Source organism: Rhea americana, unplaced genomic scaffold, assembly GCF_003343005.1.
Source record: "Rhea americana isolate MKP2758 unplaced genomic scaffold, rheAme1 scaffold_286, whole genome shotgun sequence".
NCBI lineage: Eukaryota > Metazoa > Chordata > Aves > Rheiformes > Rheidae > Rhea > Rhea americana.
The window spans coordinates 738,841-761,869 of NW_028186408.1; the positions used below are offsets into that span (position 1 = coordinate 738,841).

At 40.2% G+C, this 23,029-nt stretch overlaps 2 protein-coding genes and 1 long non-coding RNA gene across 3 annotated transcripts in view; 2 read left to right on the forward strand and 1 right to left on the reverse strand.

The window, feature by feature from the left end:
• Positions 1 to 22,720, reverse strand: part of LOC146593658 (uncharacterized) — a 68,202-nt gene extending 45,482 nt beyond the window's left edge. Inside the window, exons 1-2 of the long non-coding RNA XR_014896343.1 lie at positions 22,592 to 22,720; positions 4,884 to 4,942 (exon numbers count right to left, since the gene is read on the reverse strand). This is a non-coding gene — a long non-coding RNA (uncharacterized LOC146593658). The remainder of the gene's footprint in view (positions 1 to 4,883; positions 4,943 to 22,591) is intronic.
• Positions 10,364 to 12,090, forward strand: TRH (thyrotropin releasing hormone). The gene is made up of 2 exons (XM_085308908.1): positions 10,364 to 10,556; positions 11,504 to 12,090. The coding sequence occupies exons 1-2, from the start codon at positions 10,364 to 10,366 to the stop codon at positions 12,088 to 12,090; spliced, it is 780 nt and encodes a 259-aa protein (XP_085165034.1).
• A 211-nt stretch (positions 22,721 to 22,931) lies between the features above and the next one.
• Positions 22,932 to 23,029, forward strand: part of RBSN (rabenosyn, RAB effector) — a 15,406-nt gene continuing 15,308 nt past the window's right edge. Inside the window, exon 1 of the mRNA XM_085308890.1 lies at positions 22,932 to 22,961. The gene's annotated coding sequence lies outside the window, so the exon portion shown is untranslated. The remainder of the gene's footprint in view (positions 22,962 to 23,029) is intronic.

The window sequence follows — 23,029 nt, forward strand, 5'->3', positions numbered from 1 at the left end:
TCTTAAGTATACAATTAAGCCTGTCAAGTTCTGACTCCATAATATGCTGTTTAGCATTGAAAAGTCTGTCAGTAAAACAGTATGTAGGATTAACATCATAATGCTTTGGTTTTGCTTCCTCATTAAACTAAAAAATGATTTAGCTGATATAAGCAACATGTTATTTTTACTCCTTTTAGTAATAGTTTTAATGCTATGTGGGATACACCCTCTTCCCTCTAATACAACAGCCTTCCTGGCCTYTATGGATTTAAATAGGTGAGGGGACTTGTGTGCATTCCATGTGGAATTTACTCACTAATTCTATTAAGAGCTTCCCTGCACAGAAATTAATGTCTTCTATCTCATTCAATACTCATCCTGTTCGCTATTTAAGACAGAATACCTGATCTCTCCCAATATGAAATTTCCTTAAAGGATTTCCTATTAGTTTCAAGGAATTCAAGAGACTAAGCATCAACAGATCAGAGTTTGCAAACTACAAAAATCTTGGGCTTACAGTTAGAGGAGAAAGTTCTGTCATTTCTGCAATCCTGGAAGAAGAACGTGGTAATTGAAAGTGCCAGAGGCTTCAAAGCAGGATGTTTACTTTTGCTGATCACTATTTTCAAGTCATACTTCAAGGGACATTCAGCATTGGCCACCACAGCTTGCAAAGATTTCATCTGATTCTCTGGACCAGTTCAGTTGCCCAGCTTTAATTAGCAGCCAAGCCAAACCCTCAGAGCTCGCATAAGAAACAAACATTTCCCATCACCTATGTTTGAACTGAGAACAGCAGCACCACCAAAGCCAGGGCTCAATGCTGAAGCAAAGAAAGGCCACGGAAGAGGAATTGCCTTCATTTCCCCTCCTAGATTTTAACCTCTAGCTACTGAAAATGAATGGAAAACCTGCAAGTTCAGAAATGAAAGGCATTAGTTTGGCTCTTCTGAAGACTGAGGAAGAGAAGACCAAGAACTCTACAAGGTTCATAACAGAGACTGATTTCTTCAGAAGGAAAGGTGTCAACACTCAGGTGGAAAATGAAAATACATTATTGTTCCTGACTGTTTTTCGATCAATCCGCAGCAAAGCCAACTGGGGTGTGACATGCTCTCCTGTTGACCACTGTGAAGCTTGTCTAGTTGGGCATGTCTGCCACAAAAAAATTCAGTTATGTTACTGCTGGCTGTGACTATCCTGGGCTGCATTCCTAAAACTTAGTTCAGATGTCATTAAATCCACTGGCTCATTAATTTAGCAAATGCATTTTGAGGACTAGATTGATATATCTGGTTTGGAACCCTGTCTCTGGATTAATATTTAATGTAAGATTCATAAGTTAGAGGTAATACCTTCTATCACAGTGACTACTATACTTGGAAAAAGCAGACAACCTGGGGAGATCATAAGTCCTTTCTCAGCTCTAAGAAGGGAGACAAACCTTGAGACACAAAAGCCTTTCCTCAGCTCTAAGAAAGGTCTGTATTCCAGAAAGCTTGGCTGCCTCATCCAGCTATACAATTTGGTTTAATAACATCATATAAAGATCATATAAAGAACATGGCTATACCCACTCTGGCATTCTGATGTTAAACAAATCAAGATGAAGAGAAGCAGGAATTATACCTGTTACAAAATACAGTATGATTACAGATCTCCCCCTGCAGGACAAACCATTTACATATTCTGATGCATAAGAAGTTATGTTTTAGAAACAACTACGCAGGAAAAGGGAGAGCTGCCCACTTACTACCGACACCCATCTCCTTCATTTTCTCCTCGATTAGTTCCATTCAAAGAATAAACTGGGAGGAGTGATATAAATAATTTGTGCTTTTAGATTTGTCTGAGTAAACAAAGGAGCTGATCTGCCTCTCATTTCTGCAATCAATCATGTTACTCTTAATACACAACACTGTTAACAGAACAGCACAAGTTTGCAGCCACTGCAAGAGCTGCAATTCAGTAGACATTTGAGAGGATACAATTGTTTAGAGAAGCCCTGGTGGGACAAGTCCTGGTGACAATGTGCACTTAATACAAATTAATAAGGTGCTCTAAATAACCAGCGGAGATATTTCTCTCCACTTTACGCACAGATGTAATGTCATGTAGGTAACCTTTTAAACAAGAAAGATGTGCCTCTTGTGAAAAATACCTAAAACACCAATGCTGTTTTAATAAGGGAAAGCTCTCTAAGTGATTGGAGCAAGTCAATGGATTCTTTTCACGACTTTGCCACTATGGCTGTGTGACCTAGGACAAACTACTTACACGTTCAGCACCTCTCAGTAAAACTGGTAATAAATACATTTGGCAAGCTCTACATTAATTTCATGCAACAATATTTTTTTTATCCTGTAGTTCAATAAAAGAAGAACAGTTTCCATAACAACTTCTACATTTCATGATCACCAAAGGGACAGCTGTAAGAAAGAAGACTAATTTGCTTCAGTAACCTATCTCTGACAATGACCAGAGCAAGACGTCCCAGGAAAGATGTAAAAAATGCCCCAAATAGACATTTTGCAATAATCTGCCAAGAAGAACTTTCTGCCTAACTCTAGGCAGTCACAGTTGATTGATAGCACAAAACATAAGGATTTATATTCTTTCATGTAAAGATCAGAGCTGCGGTAGCAGCAGATTTTCTTATTATTTACCTTTGAGATCTTTTTATGGACCAATATACAGTTGTGTGCCAAGTGCTAGTCCTACTTCTAAAACCTGTTAGGGGTACTGACACTCAGCTGGGCAAGTACACAGCACAAGTAGGGGACCCAGGGTCCTGCATATACAGAGGAAGAGAGTTCAACCAAACAATCTGAGCAATGAACAATTTGGAGAGAGATGAGGCACAGTCCTCAGCCCTCATAGCTAGCCTGTTAGGATCTAATGCTGGGTTTTTTGAGCGAGTTGTCTGTCTCTGGGTTTCTTCATGTAGAAGTCCTTTCAGAAGCTGGTGCCCCTTAGAATACACTTTTAAGTAGAAAAATTAGGGGTTTCATCAACAGAGTTAATACGGAAGTTCAAGAGAGCTGAAGTAGCTGTGATAACAGGTAACAATTAGACAAGGGGGTTGAGGATCTCCATGCTGCTGAAATGCTGTATCTAGGTGTGAAATGTAGTACTTGGGCATCTGTATGCAACTCTTGCCCCAGAAGTAGATGTACACAGGCACTGGGAGCCAAATCCTGTGCTATCACAGGTTCTAGGCAAGTCTGGGTTGTCAGTGGAATGGCAGAGAGCAAAGCCTGGGTTTGAAAATGGCTCTGGAGTTTGGAAAAAAAAAAATCTCTCTCCTACTTATGATCAAAGCGATCATGAGTAATTCCGCAGTGACTGGGAAGAAAGGACATTTGCACTTATAAAATAAACCTCCAGAATTTTTTTAAATAGAAAAATCACCTGCAGGGAAAAATGAAATGGAACAAATTTGGCCAAAAAAACAACAGAAAACACTAAAAAGAAAGACAGCATATTAAGAAGGGACTGTTTTCCAGTTGTGACATTTGTCCATGAAACAAGAGACACTTCGAGGTATTTAACTTTTTTTTTATTTGAACAACAGCATTAGAGCTCTGCTAAATTCACTATGCTTCCTAAACTTCTCAGAAATGACACAAATCACTTAAAAAGTCAGAACTGCTTGGCTGGAAGTCCTGGGCATTGCACTATAGATATAACTTTGCACTTACTGAGAGGGTTTGCATGTGGTTGTACTTGAAATATGGGATCACATCCTCCTCTAAACCTGTGTTCTCTAAAGGGAGTTCTTGGCTCAAAAGATGTCAAGAAGTAAAATTTAATGACAATTTTAAAAACAAGCTGACCTCTCTTCCAATGCTCCCCTGAATAATTTTTGACATTGTTTCAGTCAGTGGATAAGAAATCTTCTTTTATGAAATTAAGGTTATAAAATGCAAACACAGAAAGCCCTCTCCTTGAATTGTCTCCTGGGGAAAAGGAACCCCCAAACAGCATAGGATGTCTTCCTAGAATTAGACTGGCACAGAGGGTGCTTATTCTGGCACAGAGAGTATTCCTAAGGATAAGGGAATTTCTAGCCCCTGCATACTGGAATGAGGGATTTGTATGCATTTCCATGCTATGTAGCACATCTGTACTAGTAACCATGAGCTCATCTGGAATATTCAGAAGCCAATTTGGAGCTACTGCTCCTGTTCTGACTAGGGGCTGGAGGTCCTGCCCAGACAAAAAGAATGACTTCTTTGCAGATGCTCTGCTCCTTATTTGCAAATCTGAAATCAAGTTGCTGTTATAGCCAGATGTGCAGGTGGAAGATACTCTCTGGACTCATTTCATTACTCTCTGTAATATTGCTCTTTCTAAGCTTAGCTATTACGAATAAGACTGCATTGCAGTCTTAAAATGTAGCTCTTTATTGATGAGCGTTTCCTACGTTTACAGAGTCTTCAGCCAGAAAGGATCATTAGCTAAATTTAATCCAATCATTAGTCACTAAGTTTCACCCAGATACTTTAAATCACGTCCAAAAATTTTGGTAGGACTTAAGTATTTCTGTTTCCAGAGCTCAGACTGCTACAGGCTGAGGAAACATCGATCTCAGTTCTCCTGTAATGACAGAGAAATGGTTGGTGAGATCCCTGATGATCCTGGCCCTTTGAGCAGAAGCTCTGTTCACTGCCACRAAGATCCTTGCATTTTCAGAGGAAAAAACACTTTCCTCACCCAAAACACTTTTCATCAAATGTCTCGTTAAAACATTTTTCCTACCAAAATAAAATTAATCTAATTTCTAAATCTACAAGCAACATCAAGGCTGTACCTGAAAAGTTACCTGGCTTTTTAATTACCCTCATAATTGGGAATGTGAATTCAATTAATTTTTTTTTTCAACTTCAGCTTCCACGTACCTGTCCTTCTTATGCTTTTGCCAGCATGACAGAACACATCCTCTTGTTATCTTCTTGACCTGCAATGAAATAAAGGCAGTAATCAGGTCACCTCATGTGTCTCTGATATGCGCATTCTAAACTGAACAGATGAAAGTTGGACAGTTTAACAAGAGAGTGACACCAGTTGCATCTGGGAAGGACATATTAGTACGTCAAACAATCATCACAATTGACCACAGGTCATGAGAGTGAAGGTATTGCTCATCTTGCAAATCTTTGCTTCTGTTTGTGATTTAGAAGGCTGAAGCTGACAGTTTAATAAGAACACCCCATGTGCAAGAGCTGACTGGAGGATGTACCACTGAAAAAAAATTCTGTTGGAAAAATGCTTTTTGAAAAAGTTTTGTAAACACGTTCTAGCTGGGGAAAAAAAAAAAAAAGCCCCAAACAACACTGCGTTTTGAAATCAGCTTCCTAATAAGGCTGTTGAAGAACTAGTGCCCAGAACATATGCATTAAGACGACTGCTTGGACCTGGAGACTTTAGAACTTCCTAATTGCTCCTGGTTGCCTGAGGATCTGTGCAGGTAAGAAAACTTCCAAACGGCATTAAAATGTTGGCCCAAGGTTAGTGGATAATCTCCCCTGGAAAATAAGGATCTGCATAAATCCCACCTTGTGCTCCATGAGCAAGACAAATTTCTTTGACCTTGTTTCTTCACATAGAAGTCCTGCCAAAACACACCAACTCACTTTACATACTTCTTGCCTTGGGGAAGAGGAAGGAAGAGTAAACTCTCTATGACAGATGCTAGCCACAATGCTTAAAACATTCCAAATCTTTTATGTTAAAAAGAATATGATATAAAAGGATAAAACAATAGAGAAATGTGATGAACTGAAGGAAAAAATGTAATAAGTGAGATTAAGAAACCATTCAGAATTACTGAAGCCTTCAAACACATGATGGAAATATCCTTTTTTTTTTTTTTTAATTTAGAAGGCATGCTTGGCCTCAGTGGCTTATCAAGAAGGCCTTGTAAGGAGCCAGCAACAGAATTCTTATCAACTTCACTGTTCTTGTAAAGACATTTTCTGAAGACATGTTTAAAAGTGCAAATAAATACACTTGCCCTTTCATCAATGCCCACTTTAATTTATAGCCCAGTTATATCACTTTTTAAACTCTGGTATGGTACCACAAGAGACCTTAAGTAGTTACCTTGTCCAGGAAATGCTAGGCAGCTGGTGTAATTCACTATAGGGATCACTGTGACTGGCACAGTAGCAGTTTACAAACCTGTGTCACCAGTATTTGACGATTCAAGAAATAGTTTAATGGCAAACGAGCCCTGTTAGTTTGTATAGAGAAACTTAGTGGCCACAGTTTGGTTTACGATAGGTGGAGATTCTTTCAGACCTAGGGTTAGGTGGCAGACTGGCTCTTGAGTGCAGCGGACCTCAATGTCTCATGCATTGGACTATTGCAGCATGTGGTTTAAGAGACTCAGTGAGAGGCTTCTACGGGGAGCAGCTCCTGCTCTTTCTAAGTGRTTGCTATACATGCAGGCCTCCTATGCTGTCCAGATTAATTTCAGATGTCGTTCTCCGTCCAGTGCTAAGAATTATTTCCAGCTTATAATTAGACATCAGGAGAATTTTCACACAGGAGATATGTGGCAAATGAAGATTTACTAAGCTGCTGTCTTACAAAGCTCCAAAGCTAAGTCTCAACTATCCTATCATTTCTAGACAGCCAAAAAATTCAATATGTCAACTGCTGTACCGCAATGGAAATCTGATTAATTCACTAAATGCTAAGATAAAATGCATTCATATGGGAGGCTATTTTTAATTCAAGAAAAAGCTAAGAATTTGATATTAATTGGCTTATATGATTTTGTATATGTGAAAGAATTTCAGCTGTTTTTCTCATCTTTCTCAAGAGCCATTTTTTCTATTAATATTTGCAAATCAATATGTAGATGATTTCAAATCAATATGTAGATGATTTCTAAAGCTAACACGAATTAAAATCAAAAGATAAGTAAGACTGATTTCAGTGGACTCTGGATTAGGCCTTTTGTTAGGGCAAAACTGGGGCAAAGCCACAGAGAACTACTGCTCTGTTAAATAAGCAACTCTGACACTAATGAAAACACTTAAAACACTTTCCAGCATTCTTTAGATTCCTGAAAAGCCATAATGTATTCCTTAAAACTAAAAACACCTAAAGATAGGAGCTATCTTTACCAGGATCCTCGCTTTGGATGAGGGACTGTTACTAGTTGCCCAGTCATTCTTTACTGGCCAGCTATAGTAAGATTTCTGTTGTTCCTTGAAGATCTTTAGTTCTGTTGCCTGCTAAGGATTGGCAAAGACAGTATCTTTATTAAGCCATATGTGTGTTCGCACGTAGGCTGCATGATGTCTCAAATCATGCCCTTAGAAATCCCAACAAAAAGGAAAACATATTCTATTTTCAATATATACATTAAAAAAAAAAATGTTACAAATGCAGTAAGCCCCAACTTCTAACCCTGGTGCAAGTCTGGAATAAGAGCATTGATGTTCATGACTAGTCTCAAGTTATATCAGGGTAATAAATGTTAAAATACATAAAATTTATATACATATTATATAACTTACTTGTATAATTTATGATATTAAGTATTAAGATAAAATTCAAGAGATGATCACTCTCTCATGGAAGAACACTGAGGAGAGACTGGGTTCCACTGAAGACACTTTAAAGAAGCCAACTTTTCTCTCTTAAAGTACTGAAAACAAGCTTTTTTCAGTGGATTTTCTGATTCATCATATAAAGTTGAATAGGAGTATAAAAAGAAAAAGTTCTGTAAGATGACCATTTTCTGTTAAATTCTAACAGGTAATAAATCACTTTGACAGACAACAACTGACTTCACCCCTTTTTAATTTCCATCATCTATTGAGACGTAAAATGCTGCCCTTCTTCACCCAAGGCCAGCTCTGATTGCCCAAAGCTAACAGAAATGGCACAACTGAGCTACAAGACCAGGGCCAAGCAAAGGAAAGACCACACTATGAAGATGTGCACCATAGAAAATGCCCTGCGTGGATCTGCTCCCAAATCCAGCAGAAAAGCCAGTTCACAACTAACTGAGTAGCAGTAGATGCAGTCTTGCAGGCCACACGAGGATCCACATGACCTATAGCATAAATGATCCATTTTTAAGTGTGGTGCTTTTACATGCATCTCCAAAATGCTTTCTGGCTCAGGCTGTGACACAGCACTGAAGAGAGCAGGTACACACACCAGTGTTGTGGTGAGTACAAGGAAAGTATTATCAAGCCATGCTGACAGGTGGTTGGTTTCTGTCACTACTTACTGCTGAAGACAAATTTTAACTTGAATGACAGTGAGGAGAAGGGCATACACAGGCGAGTCTGTGTGACAATATTCTAGTAAGAGGGAAAGCAAAAAAATGTTGACTTCATTTGGTTGAAATCCTCCATGTAGTAACAATAAAAGAAGCAAGCTGAATCCTGCATCACTTTATTACTGCAAGCAATCTTTACTTCGGTTTTAGCCCTCTCTATTGTAATCAGGATCATTAAGCTAATCAAACAATCACTAGCCCTGTATCCATACACCCTGCATGATCTGTTCTGAGTAGCACTGTATGGAACAATATCTTAAATAGATGGAGAGATAGAAAAAGGGGGTCTTATTTCCAGTTACAAGGCTCATAGCAACAACCTAACTTTTTAATATCTAACGCTATGCATCCTGTATTTTAGTACATTTTTCATAGAAGTCTATGCCAAGAAAACATGGAATTGTAAGCCAAAATTGGTTAGTATCATTCAGAAAGAGAAATCACAGACTAAATCTTTTTAAATTCAATCCTTTACAGTTTTCTTCATTGTTTTTCTTCCTTAGTTTGATAAATTACCTATCCCTTTGCCTTTACTCCACAGTGCTTGCTTAACAGAAGATACACGAGCTTCTTATTTTAAGTAGAAAATCTCTCCTTTTCTCTATGCTGTGTGTTACATAAAATTCAACATGATTTCTTTAGAGAATGGAAAAACAGCAGTCTCTGGGAGTCCAGCATGAATACAAGGAGGTCAGCAAATAACTACCAGAGTTTTAAAGTGCATTCAAAACTCAGATCTCTGACATCAATAGAAAAAAAAAAGAAAGAAAGAAAGAAAAAGAAAAAAAAGCAAGCCACACACACAAAGCAACTCATCACCTAAATTACCTCACAGCAATTTGCATAAAGGATCCAGAGGCAGCAGAGTATAAGTACGGAGACACAAGCCATCCAAAGAGAACTTAGCAACAATTCTATTGCATACTGCATTTGTCTGTAGCAAAGAAAGGGCGACTTTTAAGCTCAGATATGCAAACAGCTTTAAAGGACTGAACAATCTCTTGGCAGAAGCATCAAGCAAAAACCTGAAACTACAAACCAGGTAATTTACCAAAACATTTCCTTTTTGGCTGACTACTCTAACTTTCTTTTTAAAGATTGCTCTGAGTCAAATAGCCTGCATGATATTCTTAGAGTTGTTTTCCAAGGACTTTTTCAGAGGTGACAGAAATCTGCCAGTAAGAGAGGTAATAAACTCATTCTCTATTTCAAAAGTTGGCAGAACTTTATAACAAAATACATTTCTTTTACATGTTGGAGATCTAATTAAGCTAAATGGCTGTATTCCATTCTGCTGAAGTAAACTCCATTTACTGGAAGATAAAACAGTAAGTAACTTAGAAATTCCACTGCTAGATGGAAGAAACTGAAAACTACCTGTTACCTGGGTAAATGGTAAAAGAGGGTATGGTTATTACAATTTTTCTCTGAAAAGAAACTTGAGGTGCTTTCTAAATGCAGGAAGTCTTCCTGACCAACAGAGCATTGCTGTCTTATTATATAGGCAAATACACACATACACACAAACACAGAGCTTCTTCAAATTGGTATATATATCTAATTAAAAATTAATAGCCTATTAAAGTTAATTGAAGGCAGAACAAAAGTGTTGCAAATCCCGTTATCATTTTAATATAAATCCTTAAAAGAGAACCACCTAGTGAGGATGGCTTGTAAAGGCATGTGTGTGTGAACCTTATGTGTAGCAATGGTTATACAGAGTTCAAGAGGGGAATTATTTTTGCCTCTGGCAAAAATAACTGGCTCTTAGAATTATCTGTACATCATGAAGTTAGATGTTGAAAATGTTAATACTTATTCTGCCAGAAAAAAATGAGTAAGTGTTGGTTTCAGTTATGAAGAATTTACAGATTCTTTGAAGAACATGAAATAAATTGAGAGGACTGTAACAGAAATCAGGAGAGACCTTCCTAAGAGACCTCGATCTCTATAGCCAGTGCCATGTTTCTTTTTCAGTATCTGGAAATATTGCTATTCATACTGGATTTGTTTTGCTCCACCCACCTCCCCTGTCCTCCTCTCTCCCATGGAAGTTGCAGGAACTCCTGCCCCACAATGCCATCCATCCAGCTGCCACTGCTGCTCCTCTGCCTGACCTTACACGGTGTCTGCCTCAACTGGAGGCAGCCTCTTCCAGAGGGAAGTGACAACACAGAACGGAGTCCCTTGGATGACAACCCGCAGAAGACAGAAAGCCTCATCCTTCAGTCTGTCCTCAAGAAATTTGAGGAAGAAAAGATCGATAAAGGTATATGTAACACTGGGGACATCCTTCTGATGATGCTGGCAATAGTACTTGGCTGAGGATCATTAGATCTAAAGCAGTTAGTTCCTAGGTTCTGATGTATGTATTTATTATTGTAACTAAGGGAAGGGGGAGGATACAAAGTCTGTTGTAACACATTCACAGAGAATTCTCAAAAAGGACTTTTTTCTCAGACCTCCCAGCTTGGGAACTGCTGTAGCATAACTGAGCAGCTGCTGCATAGAGAGAAGGTAGAAGCCTATTGCAGAAAACCTGTTTGGAAAGCACTTCCCTAGGAAAGCTCTAAGGATACACGAAAGACATTTCCTAGTTGTGGATCCTGTCCCTACTGTTACGCGGGAGTGCTCCCATTCACCTACTACCTCATCCCATTGGCTTTTACACCGTAGCAGGGGTGGGATTTGCCACGGCTTGGGATGTTGAAACCGCTCTGGTGTCAGTCCCTCCGGTCTGCTTGCATACGTCCTACCCCCACCAGTCACAGCAGTGGGGGCAAATCAGACTGGGGGACTGTCAGAAGCAGTGCAAAGGGGCCTGCCACCACCGAGGAACACAGAGCCTCAATTTCAGAGTAGAAAAAACAAATGGCCCCAATGTGCCTGTAGAAATAGCCTTCCTCCTCCTTCATACGAATGCTGAGTTGGTCATGTTGACCACATTAAGCTTTGTCACTGGATTTCTTCCCCCTTTTTTTGCTGTTAGTTCCTAATATATCAATCCATCCTTGCTATGAATGTGCCAGAACCGTTTCCACAGCTGTTTCCATATCCAGAGTGACCATACTAAAGACTATATAGTTATTGTGCAATTAAATGCATGTGATGAGCAAAAGAATATGATCCTCCACCACAGAACTCCTCAAATTCACATTTCAACTTCCTTAGTGAGGAATATGTGGGTTCATTAATACTACTCTTTTCCTCGGGCAGAATCAGACACCCCTCTGCCAGAATCGCTTTCCAAAAGACAACATCCTGGAAAGAGATATCTAATTGATCTGGGGAAGAGACAGCATCCTGGGAAGAGAGAGGATGAGGAAGATTTGTCTTACGGAGACATTCAGAAGAAACAGGATCCAGGGAAAAGAGAGGAAGAACAAAACCTTGACAGTTACCTGGAGCTGAAAAAGCGACAGCATCCTGGCAGAAGGTCACTGTGGGACCAGTATGCAGACTTTGCTAATGCACAGCTAACCTACTTGAATGAGTTATCCAAAAGACAGCATCCAGGCAAAAGGTATCTGACATACAAGCTACAGCATCCTGGCAGTAGAGGCTGGAATGACGAGCAAGACCTAAGGGACCAGCACGTGGAGAAACGCCAGCACCCTGGAAAAAGGTACAGGGATTCTAAAAGCCCAGATTATGCAGCCCCCTGCAACTTTCAGAAGTCCTTCAGCTGTAATGAAGGCAGCTTATTGCTTGGTTTAGTAGAAAATGTCAACATAGGCAGGGTAGAAGAAAAACATCAGCACCTAGGAGGGAGATTAGCATGGGAGAGTAAAGCAGAGGAATGAGAAAGTAATTGTACGCATGTGGTGAACTGCCGAGCACTAAAAAAATTCTGTTCACCCCCTTTCAGCTCCCTATTCCCGCCCTGCTCCACCTACCTTTAAGTATGAGTGTTCCCATTGATGTTAATGGCTTTGTCACGCATTTAAAGTAGAGGAACCGAAGGTCCTATCTGAATGGGCCAGGCAAGTGCTGAGGCTCTTCTCCTCTGGTTTGGGAAGTTAGGAGTGCTCAGTCACTTATCGGACCAGACCTCAAGATGATCACACTATGTGTGTCCGAGGTTCTGTTCCCAAAGTGCTGAAATAGACTCTTTAATATTTGTTCAGATGCTACTAAAGCAGAATAATTATATGGTCTCCTCTCATATTCGTGAAACTAGTCAATGAATAGGAGGCGGGAAGAAAAATGACATACGTCAGTGATTTCAAAATGAAACTCAATAGGTTTTCACTTCCAAATGGTACATTAACGAGACATATACCCCTGTGCACTACAGTCGGTGTCCAGATAACAAGCACTAAATAGAGAYAGAGACTGTCCAACCTGAACAGGTCACACAATTGGCTTCATACTTTTGAGTTGGAACTGCCACAAAAACACATTTCACTTAAGAAGCTGCACAGCACAAAGGGTTAACGAATCCCAGAACAGCTAAACCTCAAGTTGGGAACCCAACTGCATACATCCCGTACTAGAACCCCATCCTGGTGCACGTACATTTCAGTCATTCTACTCGAAATCATGCTGTTGTCTTCTTAGGTGTTTAAAATTGCAACAAGCAGACATCCTTTTCTTCTGATGAGGATTTCTGATCTATTTCCTCTCAAACAAATGCTTTTCCTTTCTGTGGTCAGATTCTCGAAAGTGTTCATTTGATATGAAGGATTCAATAAACATCAATAGTCAACGCCTGGTGTCCTTATTGGTTGTGCAAACATAATGTAATAGAGTGAAAAACATAAAACCACACAAAGGTAAATAAAATTAAATACATCATCACAGGATATTTTCCACTGCAAAAGCTTCCTGCATGCCAGTGGTCAGCACAATATATAAATCTGTTTTGTTACTGAAGTGGAAGGGTGATTTGCACAGAGATACTCTCTTTTTAAATCTGCTTGTATAAAACATGCATCTGGACCAAACCCACAGCAACCTTGTCACACAGCTCAAAGGGGCCTTTAATTGTTTGAGGCTGATCCTAGTAAAAAGTGGTTTGAGGAAGACTAGCCTTACATAGGGGAAGAAAGGTTGATTAATCTATGCATCTTAAACCTTCTGAATTCCATAATCTTGTGCAACACAGTTACATACCTGTTACTGAAGAATAACAAAATAATTCATCAGAGAGTCTTTGCACTGTACGCTTGCTAAATAGCTTTGCTGTAACTTAGCTTAACTGGATCCGATTATTATGTTTGCACACACATAGACGAATACCCTTAAAACTGTATAAACAGCAATTTATATGAAATTAAAATACTTCTGTGTGGGCTTAGAGTGGTCATGGTACAGGTTGAAAATACAGAAGTATTTTTTGTGCTTTGTTCAAGGTTTCTACTGTTTTAAAAGGATGTTATCATTACATGAAGTACCTATTTCACACACTGCACCAGCAGGAGAGTGAAAAACAAAAACTACAAATCCGATTCCCTATTCACAAGTCTAAACACCAGATTTACTGATTTTTGCAATTACTGCAGAGTTATTGAGCACATTGAATTATTCATCTCCCTTCTTATACATTCAAAGTGGTTACAGCATGTCAGTATGTTATGCTACATCAGTATTAGGCTAGAATGTTGTTTTTCTAAAGCCAAGTGAGTATTTTTTCAATCACATCTTTCCTGGTATCAAGACACTCTTGAATGTTCCCTTTAAAAGTTATTGTTTCCCCCCTCCCTGCTCCAGACCACTTCCTAAGCTATAGAAGTTGATTATTTATTTTTCTCCAAAGTAACTGAGCCATATGGCAAAACTATCTCAGCAAGTTTTACTTGTTAGATGTTAGACACTCCTAGGCTGATCAACACACAACAGGATCAATGAAGCAATTTGTAACTTTGGAGATAATCTGCAGTATTTCATATACRTGACAACCAGCAGAGCTCTCCAAATGACAGGGGTTTTCTAATTAACAACTGTTGAATAAATTCTCAGAGGTGATAGCTGGGAACATTCTGTACACTTCAAATTTCTTCAGTATCTTTTCTGTTGCTGTATATGATGCCTTTTTAAATGAGCAGTTTTCATTTTACAAGGGAAAAATGATTTCTCAAAAGAATACCATTTCAGATACCATTTCCTGCTAATAAACAATGCTTTTTAAACCTCAGGGAACCCTTATTGTACTACACAAGACCATCACCATTAAATGTCCAAAGTAACTTTTTTATTCAAGTTTTTTCCTAAGTGGGTAAATATGAGTGATAGCAAAAATGCATACAAGTTCCTGCAAGACAGGGATACTGCTACAAGAAAGCAAGGGCAGGGAAGGGAGAGAAGCATGAAAGCTCAAAATTATGGTTCTCACTACTCTGAGTGTGGGGCCATCGGGAAACTCCCCATCTGTTAAAGTTATTAATGTGCAATTATGAATGGCTGGTTCAAGATAACAGGTTGCAGATTGTAAGATCTACGCTCCTGAGCAAATCTCAGACACACTGTATTATCAGTAAATCAATCACTTATTAAAAGGGAAAGAGTGTGCTAGCTTTCACCAGCCCTGCTGAGAGAAGATCACAGCTGTTTGTATGCAAGTCTTTAATTTATTCATCAACTCTTGTTTTAGAGTCTCAGTGCTCCAGTATTTACTGAGCTGACAAGTTTTGTCAGGGGCTAGTCATCTGTTCAAAAAAAGGCATCACTATAATGCTTGAGAAATTGCTTCTATTGGTCTTGGGTGGCTCCCCCTGTCCACCCACCTCCCAAAATCCAAGTCTGAGCTGACAGCATTTTATAGGAAATCATATTTACCACATGCCATTATCATGCCTTTTTTTTTTTTTAATTTGCCTCAGTTTGGAGCTGCTGAAAAAGCACTTGCTTACTGAAAGAGGCACAATGTAAGCAGATCCTGTGAGAGCTCAGACCAATACCAACCCATTTCAATTACTTTCAACAAAAGTTCATTATGCCAGTAAGAGGTTTCTGGAAGCTGAGAGAAATGCACCTAGGGAGGATTCTAGGGCAGGCGTGGGACCCAATGGGAAAGATCTCCTTCAAAGTTCCCTTTGCCAGTAGCCTTTTCAAAGAAGGGTAAGTCACATACCCATTCAGAGAGGCATGTGTGCTGATCCTGATGCTGGCCTGACATATCATTGGACAGAAAGTAGGATAGTTYAGAAATTGTGACTTGAACCAAAGGCCATGAGCTTCAGTCAATGACATGGGTTTGAAAATTCCAGAATCTCAGAGAGATTGAGATTTGAAACACAACTGCACGGAGTACACTTGCTGCATCATATTTCCCATGTCTATAACAGCAAAGGAACCACCAAGCCTGCTACTGAGGTGCCTGGGGAATAAAGGGGAGGGCACCATAAAAATGGAAAATATATGATCAGAATCATGAGAAACTCCTGTCCTGTGCTTATAATCAACCATAGCAGACGGATGTGTTTTTTCAAGTCTCATCAGAAAAAAACTCACATTCATTCAGATCCAACTACATAGAATACATCTTCACATCCTTGAAAGTCCTCATATTTTCTGTCGGTTAGAGCATGGTAATGCTAATGCGAAGGTTATGGGGCATGGTACTGCTAATGAGAAGGTTATGGGTTCARTCCCCCTATGGGCTACACTGAGGGTTGGACTAGATTACCTCCAGAGGTCCCTTCCAACCTTACCATTCCATGATTCTATGACATTGCATATTAATTTCTAACATCATACTTCAGTCCTCAGGCTTGCCTTTGAGAATATATCACTGAATCGCATGGTCCCTGGACCTGCAGGCAAGATAAAGAACCATTACCACCAAGAAGGCAGGAAAGCAGCAGCCCTGTCAGCCCCGACAGGAATCCTAGGAGGCAGAAGGAGGATGCTGTTAACCCTTCCACAGATACTTGTCTAATTATGGCTGCTTGCAGTTCTCTTTGACCCTGGGGTCTGGCACCTGCATGGTTATTTTTCATTATGCTAAATGGTTCACTGAAAAGACTTGAGGATACAGCTACAAAAGCAACTTAGGAAAGAATAATGTTAATCACTAGATTCAAATTTTCAGGAAGGTAAGAATATTTCCTGGCACTTACACCCAGCTGGGAAGCAGAGGAACAGATCTGTCCATAGATCTGATACAGTGAGACAAATTCTTATTTTCAGCTCTAACTGGGATTAAAATAACCCTACATAGATGAGTTCTTTGTTTTCTCCACTTAAGTTTCACATTTCTGGCATGTTACCAGTTACTGAGACATAAAATAAAGTTTGATTCCTGAAGTGTAACTTCTACAAACACCCTCAAAGTGAGCTTTGTTTTCAATGTGAGGGGGAAGCCAATGTGAACAAGTTGTATGATTAACATTTCCTAAAGTTATTTTCAACCCCTCTCATCATTAGTGTTCTCTGCCTCCCTCCTCCCCCGAGACAACTTACCACCCTTGGACTCCTTGCTAATTCAAAATTAGCATGTCCTGAGGGTTTCCAAGGGACAGATGGCCCCAACAATCTCCCTTATTATTAATGATTCATCAGTTGGAGAAAGTTTGAAAACAAGATCATCACCAAAGGTGAAATAGAGTCTCTGCTTGCCTAGAGACTCGCTCAGTTACCATTAAACAGCCAGCCACACTTCTAAAGCATCAGTCAGGACTCTGCAATGAATAACTGCTTTTAAACAGACAGTTGTTAAGTGGAGAAGCATAGCAGAAGGAGTAAGCCTGGATAAGGTCTAGCCTAAACGGAGACAAGATGCACAGAGGGAAATCCTTCTGTTTTTAGAAAATCAGAGATGTACTGGAGTGCAGAAGTCTCACTTCCCTCCCATCAAGAGCACAGTGAATTCTCCACACTTGCAGGATAACGAAGAAGAATTCAGTTTCATAGAATCGTTAAGGTTGGAAGGGACCTCTGGAGGTCATCTAGTCCAACCCTCAAGCGAGTGGCCCATACAGGGATCAAATCCATGACCTTGGCATTATTAGCACCGCGCTCTGACCAACTGAGCTAAACCTAACCTCCAGCAGAGACCTCTGTTAACAACAAAGTGGGAGATTCCTTGAGAAATTTATCTACCTGCCTTGAGATTACTTTGAGCTGTGTGAAATGTTTGTGTTTTGTTTTCCTTGATGAAACAACTACAGCCTAAAAGTCCTAAAAAAGAAATGAAGAAAAGGACATTCATCAGCTACCTGCCGATTCACTTGGTCTGTTTACATGAGATGAGGGAGCATAGGCTGAAGAAGGGCAAAGCAGATTTAAAACACACACACACAAGACCACAGATTATATTGCCATGCTGGAGGAACATATAGGCTCCTGACAGAGATGGGACATGGAAGATATTAGTCAAATTCACTGATAGTAGCCAAAAGGCAGAGACCGCTCTTGAGTTTATTTCAATCATTTTTGTCTGAAGTGACACCTAGGGATCCAGACAAGAAAGCAGTATCTCACAGACACGCTGACACTGGCGATCTTTAGCCACTCAAGAGACATCTTCCTCTTTTACTCACAACCAAGACAAAGTACGACTTCCTCATGTTGAAGTGGATTCGAAAGAGGGAAAATATGGACTTAATAAAATAGGAAAATATTCCTGCAAGATGGATCGGATGTAAACCAGTATCCAATCTACCATATCCAAGCAAGCTATTCTGATCTTCTCTCTATAATGGTTGTATGTCCCAACTGAATACAAGTTATGATTTAGTGTGGACACTTTAAGAGCTGATAGCTATAGGGAAATGTGAGGTTATGACTGGGGAAACAAGAGAAATTGATCTGCTTTGAAGGGGCTGCCTGGAATCTGCTGTTTTTTCACACAGAGGTATATGCTTCCAACATCAGTTCCCTCTTGATTCTGAAGCCAGTACTGATGTGTAATGTGCCTAAAGATGCTATTGAAAGAAGAGAAGAGGAAAGAGAAAAAGAAAAATGAAAAATATAATGAGACTTTATGAAAGATTCGCAAAGCTAAAGCAGTCAGGACAAAGAGCAAGCATATCATTAGAACAAGCTCGTTGAACAAGCAGGTTGTGTTGAAAATGACAGCAATAATAGCCCTGCAAAAGACCCACAAATCATTTACTGCCAAGCAGCCTTTTCCTTCTGTTAAACAGCAAGGCAGTATCCAGAGGGCATTCTGCTGATTGATTTTAGATATACTGCCTTCAAGATGGGAATTGGTTGCTGTACTATTTGTAGGGGACACAGAAAACAAGAGAGGCTACTAGAGATGATAGCACACAAATATGGATGCATTTGAAGTCTGAAATGAGTCCAGAGCATAATCTAGACATCGTGGCACTATGGATCCTACAATTAGAACACTAATATATAATCATTGAGAGGAATTCTGAATATTCCTCTCTCCCCTCTTTATTCTATTTAAAAGTGGTGCCATTCCATAGTATCAGTAGCAGTCAGGATAAACATGCCAGATTCATGAGCTGTGTTAAATGAGAAGAGACAAACTTGTGTTGATGGCTGGCCTGTGAGACAGCTTGATTTCACTCCACAGAACCTCAGCACTACAACAGCACTGAAGCAGTTAACAGGCAAATCATAGAAATAAGGCTCGACAGGTTGCCAGCTTCAGCTCTTACAAGTCATCATGCTGTCAGTTTTGATTGATGAGTCTGCAAACACAGAAAAACCACAGATTTGGCATGGAGACATAGTTTCTCTTATCCTCCCTATGCAGACTAATTTAATAAGTTTTCTTTGTAGCAAGATGTCTACCACAGGCAGCTTGAGTATATTCAGTATATGAGTTTTCACTAAAAGGTAGTTATGAATAGAGATATGCAAATTTTTTAGTTCTCTGAGCAAAATTAAAAGTACAGAAAATGTTCCAGATCTACCTAAAGCAAACAAAAAAAAAAAACCCTCAAAAAAAAAAAAAAAAAAAATTCTCAGATAAATTAAAATCAAAGATCATTTTAGGTTGCTGGAAACTTTAGAAACATTTTGTACAACCTATATGAAGGTTTAAAACTACATTTTAAAATTTTACTATGAAATTTAGGCCAATTTCAAGAACACAGAATCCATTTAGACCAAATATTTGTTTAGTTTAGAAAACAGTGAGGAAAAACACTGTGATTTTTCCAATCTTTGCTCCCATCAAAAAGGCGTAATAAATTCAACAGAGTTACTTTTCAGATATTTTAAACTTTTTTCAATGAGTAAGCCATTTTGTGCAAAAATGTTCCACTGCATTCCTTGAAAGGCAGACACGCATTTTCAAGAACTACTTCTAGTCTGCATTTACCTCTCCTGCTGTGATCAGACTCTACTATTTATCATTCCAAATGCTACTGAAGATTTTACAGGAAGGTAAAGAATACAGGAGAACCTAACTTGGATACCCTTCTGACAGAACCATGACATCATGCCATGTAGAGCTGTCCTCCTCCTCTTAATTGTATCCTCAATAAAATATCTCATCCTGGACATCAGTAGCAATGACCAAGTTAGCACCAGACCAGGCCCTAAACTTCACTGTTAGAGGCATAAAACATCTCATGAGATACCATACAACTTTGTTAACCGAATGTTTGCAAAGAGCTTTGAGATCCTTGAATGAAAGCAGGTCAGCTAACACCACAAACAGGATCCTTTCATACTATTCCTGTAGAAGAGAAGGAGGAGTTATACATGGAAAAGGGGGTTTTGCAGGCCAAGTGTTCATATCCCAATGGCAGAAATGGGGCAATAAGCATGTCTGAGTTTGCCACTCAAGCAGGCCTTTGGAACACATTCCATTTTTGTGTAGTTGCTCTTTTACTTTGATTCACAATGGCAAACTATCACTGATTCAAATTCAGTCCCTATCAGTAGCATCAGTAGCAAGCACTTCTGCAAAGATTAATTGGTCCCCAAATACCTTTTAGATTGCTGTTTCGCATCATCTCTTTCCATTGCATCTAGCTGGATGAACACAAGTTAATTTTGCAAGCAGCGTGAACTGGATTGCTTTAGACTGACTTAGATTTTTCGGTCTGTGAACATTCTCTGGGTGGGAAAGCGTGTCTGAATGAGTGACAAGCAGCCAAAGTCTATTCTCATTTACACTAGCACAAACCTAGATTATTCCCCACCACTTCAGTAAGGATAGATAAGCCCAAATTTGCCCGTGGGAACAAAAAAAAACCACTATTTGACACACCACAACTACATCTCTCATGCTGACTTTATATCATTCATTACTTCCATAATTATCAGTCTAACAGTGTCAAAAAGATCCAAACCACAGTAAACAGGTGCAATCACTTAACAGTGAGTGAGCTCCAGAGGAACTGCTAAAGACCATTTATATACAGGAATATGCAAACCACAGCATTTTTCTTTCAAAATGCTGAATGAAATTTCTTTGTTCAAGAGTGACTAGCACATGAATTTTTACCTATATTTCAGAAATACTTGTTTGGTGAGATGCTCTGTTGTAGTCTATAGTCAAAGGCAGAACACACAAAAGAACACAATTAACTAAAGATTCAGTGAAGTCTTTGGTTTCTAGAGCACATTCCAGCACATAAGCATGCTTACCACAACTCACCATAGGCAGTCCTTCTCACTATACTGTTAGCATCCAACAGCAAGCCACTATTTTAAGATTTTAATCATTATATTTACCTTTAAAACTATCCACCTGAAAATGGACAGCTACTGAAGCTATGGCAAAAGGCAGACTTTAAGAAAAGGTATTGCAGCTTAGTAGTCTCCCTCTCCCTTATACCTGATGCTTACCACTTCTGAATGACAGCATAGGAGAGGACCAAGTTGCCAGGGTCATCAGAGCCTCACAGCGAGGCAGAGAGGACTATCTCGCATGCTGCAAGGGAATAACCTTTAAAGCAAACGGCTAAGCAACCCCAGGTGCTGCGAAATCCCCTGAAGGGGCTTTCTCGCAGGTCCTCGGCGGTTCTTAAACGTGCTGCTTGTGCCATCTAGTGGCAGTCACCTTTCCCCCACCTCTTCCTTTGTATTACAGGAACAAGCAAATACCGTCACTCAACAGCTCATCATCCCAGGATTTGTCAACATAAGCACTACACTCAGAAACTAACACGAAGCTAGGAGACCAGAAATTCACAGTGCCGTAGCTACTCCAAATTTGCTTGCGTTGATATGGGTGCCTGCCTATAACACTCTCACGAAGAGTAAAGAGTCTACATAGGAGCTACTGCAGAATAACTGCTATTCCACAATGACTATTCCAGGGTCTTCTCTGTTTATTTAGGCAAGATTTAAATTTTTAGTCCTAAAAGCAATCCAGATAACCACTCCTTACTGTACAGGTGTATAACCTCGCTTGGATTCAAGACTCATACACTTCCAAGAAAAGGTGCTTATTTAAGGCATGAACACAATAACAGAGATCATAAAGTAGGCATCAGAAGAAAAAAAAAGAGAGAGAGAAAAGGACAACAGTAGTGAGAGATGTTTATTAATTGAAGCCCCAATTCCAAATATAGGGCTACCCAGTGAGAAACCACAGGAGCTTTGATGCGATCACAGAATCATGGAATGGTAAGGTTGGAAGGGACCTCTGGAGATCATCTAAGTCCAACCCTCAGCATTGCCCTATACAGGGATTGAACCCACAACCTTGGCATTAGCAGCACCACGCTCTAACCAACCGAGCTAAACCTGCCCCCTAATGTGTCTGTAGAATACTTTGCCAGCTCAGGACTGAGTACATTGAGCATATCTTGGCAGGYCTCTTCCATGTGTAGTTAAAACCTTCTCGCTGAGGTTGAAAGAGGCAAGAAATGTTTTTTTATATATAACAACAGCAGTTTAAGTGTAAGCTAGTTACTTGTTTTTCTCTTTTTGTTCTTTAAGTACCTTCCTTCTTTGCATATACTGCTCCTTTAAATTCCAATCCCTATAAATTAAGGATTTTTCAAGTTTTAAAATGAAAATCATAACATTTAAAAATGAACATTCAGGTTTTTAAGGYCCAGAGGTTACTGTAGCCCCTTAACTTAGAGAGAAAAGGTAATAATCAATCATATCTTTAAGAAAAACATAACAGCTTATAATTTACCTGACTGCACTGCTGGGAGAATATCTGATCAAAGCWGCTTTTCCAGCTTGATAAAACCTCTTCTCAGTTTTCAAAATGAATAAATTCAGCCTGTGCTTTGCATGCTAAACAGGAAGGCAACTGTAACTTGTTTTCTACCTATATCCACAGCTGCCTGATTCTCTGCTCATAATTGAACCAAGACCACTTTGTTTTCAAAAGCAAAGGATAACAGGTCTCAACAGGAAACTGCGTGTTTAAAAACTCACTTTAAAATTCAATTTAAAAATTGGTTATGTTACCAAGGGGGGTCCTCTTCCCGGCACGCTCAGTAACACGGACAAGCACCACAACACGCCAGCGGAGGAGGGCGGGGGAGGCGGGGACGGAGCGGCAGCCCGCAGTCCCGCCGCACCCGTGAGGCGGCGCGGCGCGGCGCGACCCGGGCCAGGCCGGGCCCGCCCCCATCGATAGCTCCGCGCTTGGCAGCGCGCGCCTCGCACCAGCCCCAGCCATTAACAGCTCGGCGCTCGGCGCTCGCCGCGCCCTCCTCCAGAGCACCGCCCCCCCGCAGCCCGACCCCGAGCGCGCTGGGGCGCGGCCGCCGCGGACACGCGCCTCCGCGAGCCGCAGCCAGGCCGCCGCGCGCTGGCAGCGCCCTCCGCGCCCTAGGTGAGAGGGAAGCCCCGCCCCTTCCCAGGCGCCCCTCCGCGCGGCGGGGACCTCGAGCCCACCGCCTC

Coding starts and splice junctions, on each gene's coding strand:
- TRH (XM_085308908.1), top strand. CDS start 10,364: ATGCCATCCATCCAGCTGCCACTGCTGCTCCTCTGCCTGACCTTACAC. Junction 10,557..11,503: donor GGAAGAAAAGATCGATAAAG/GTATATGTAACA, acceptor TTCCTCGGGCAG/AATCAGACACCCCTCTGCCA.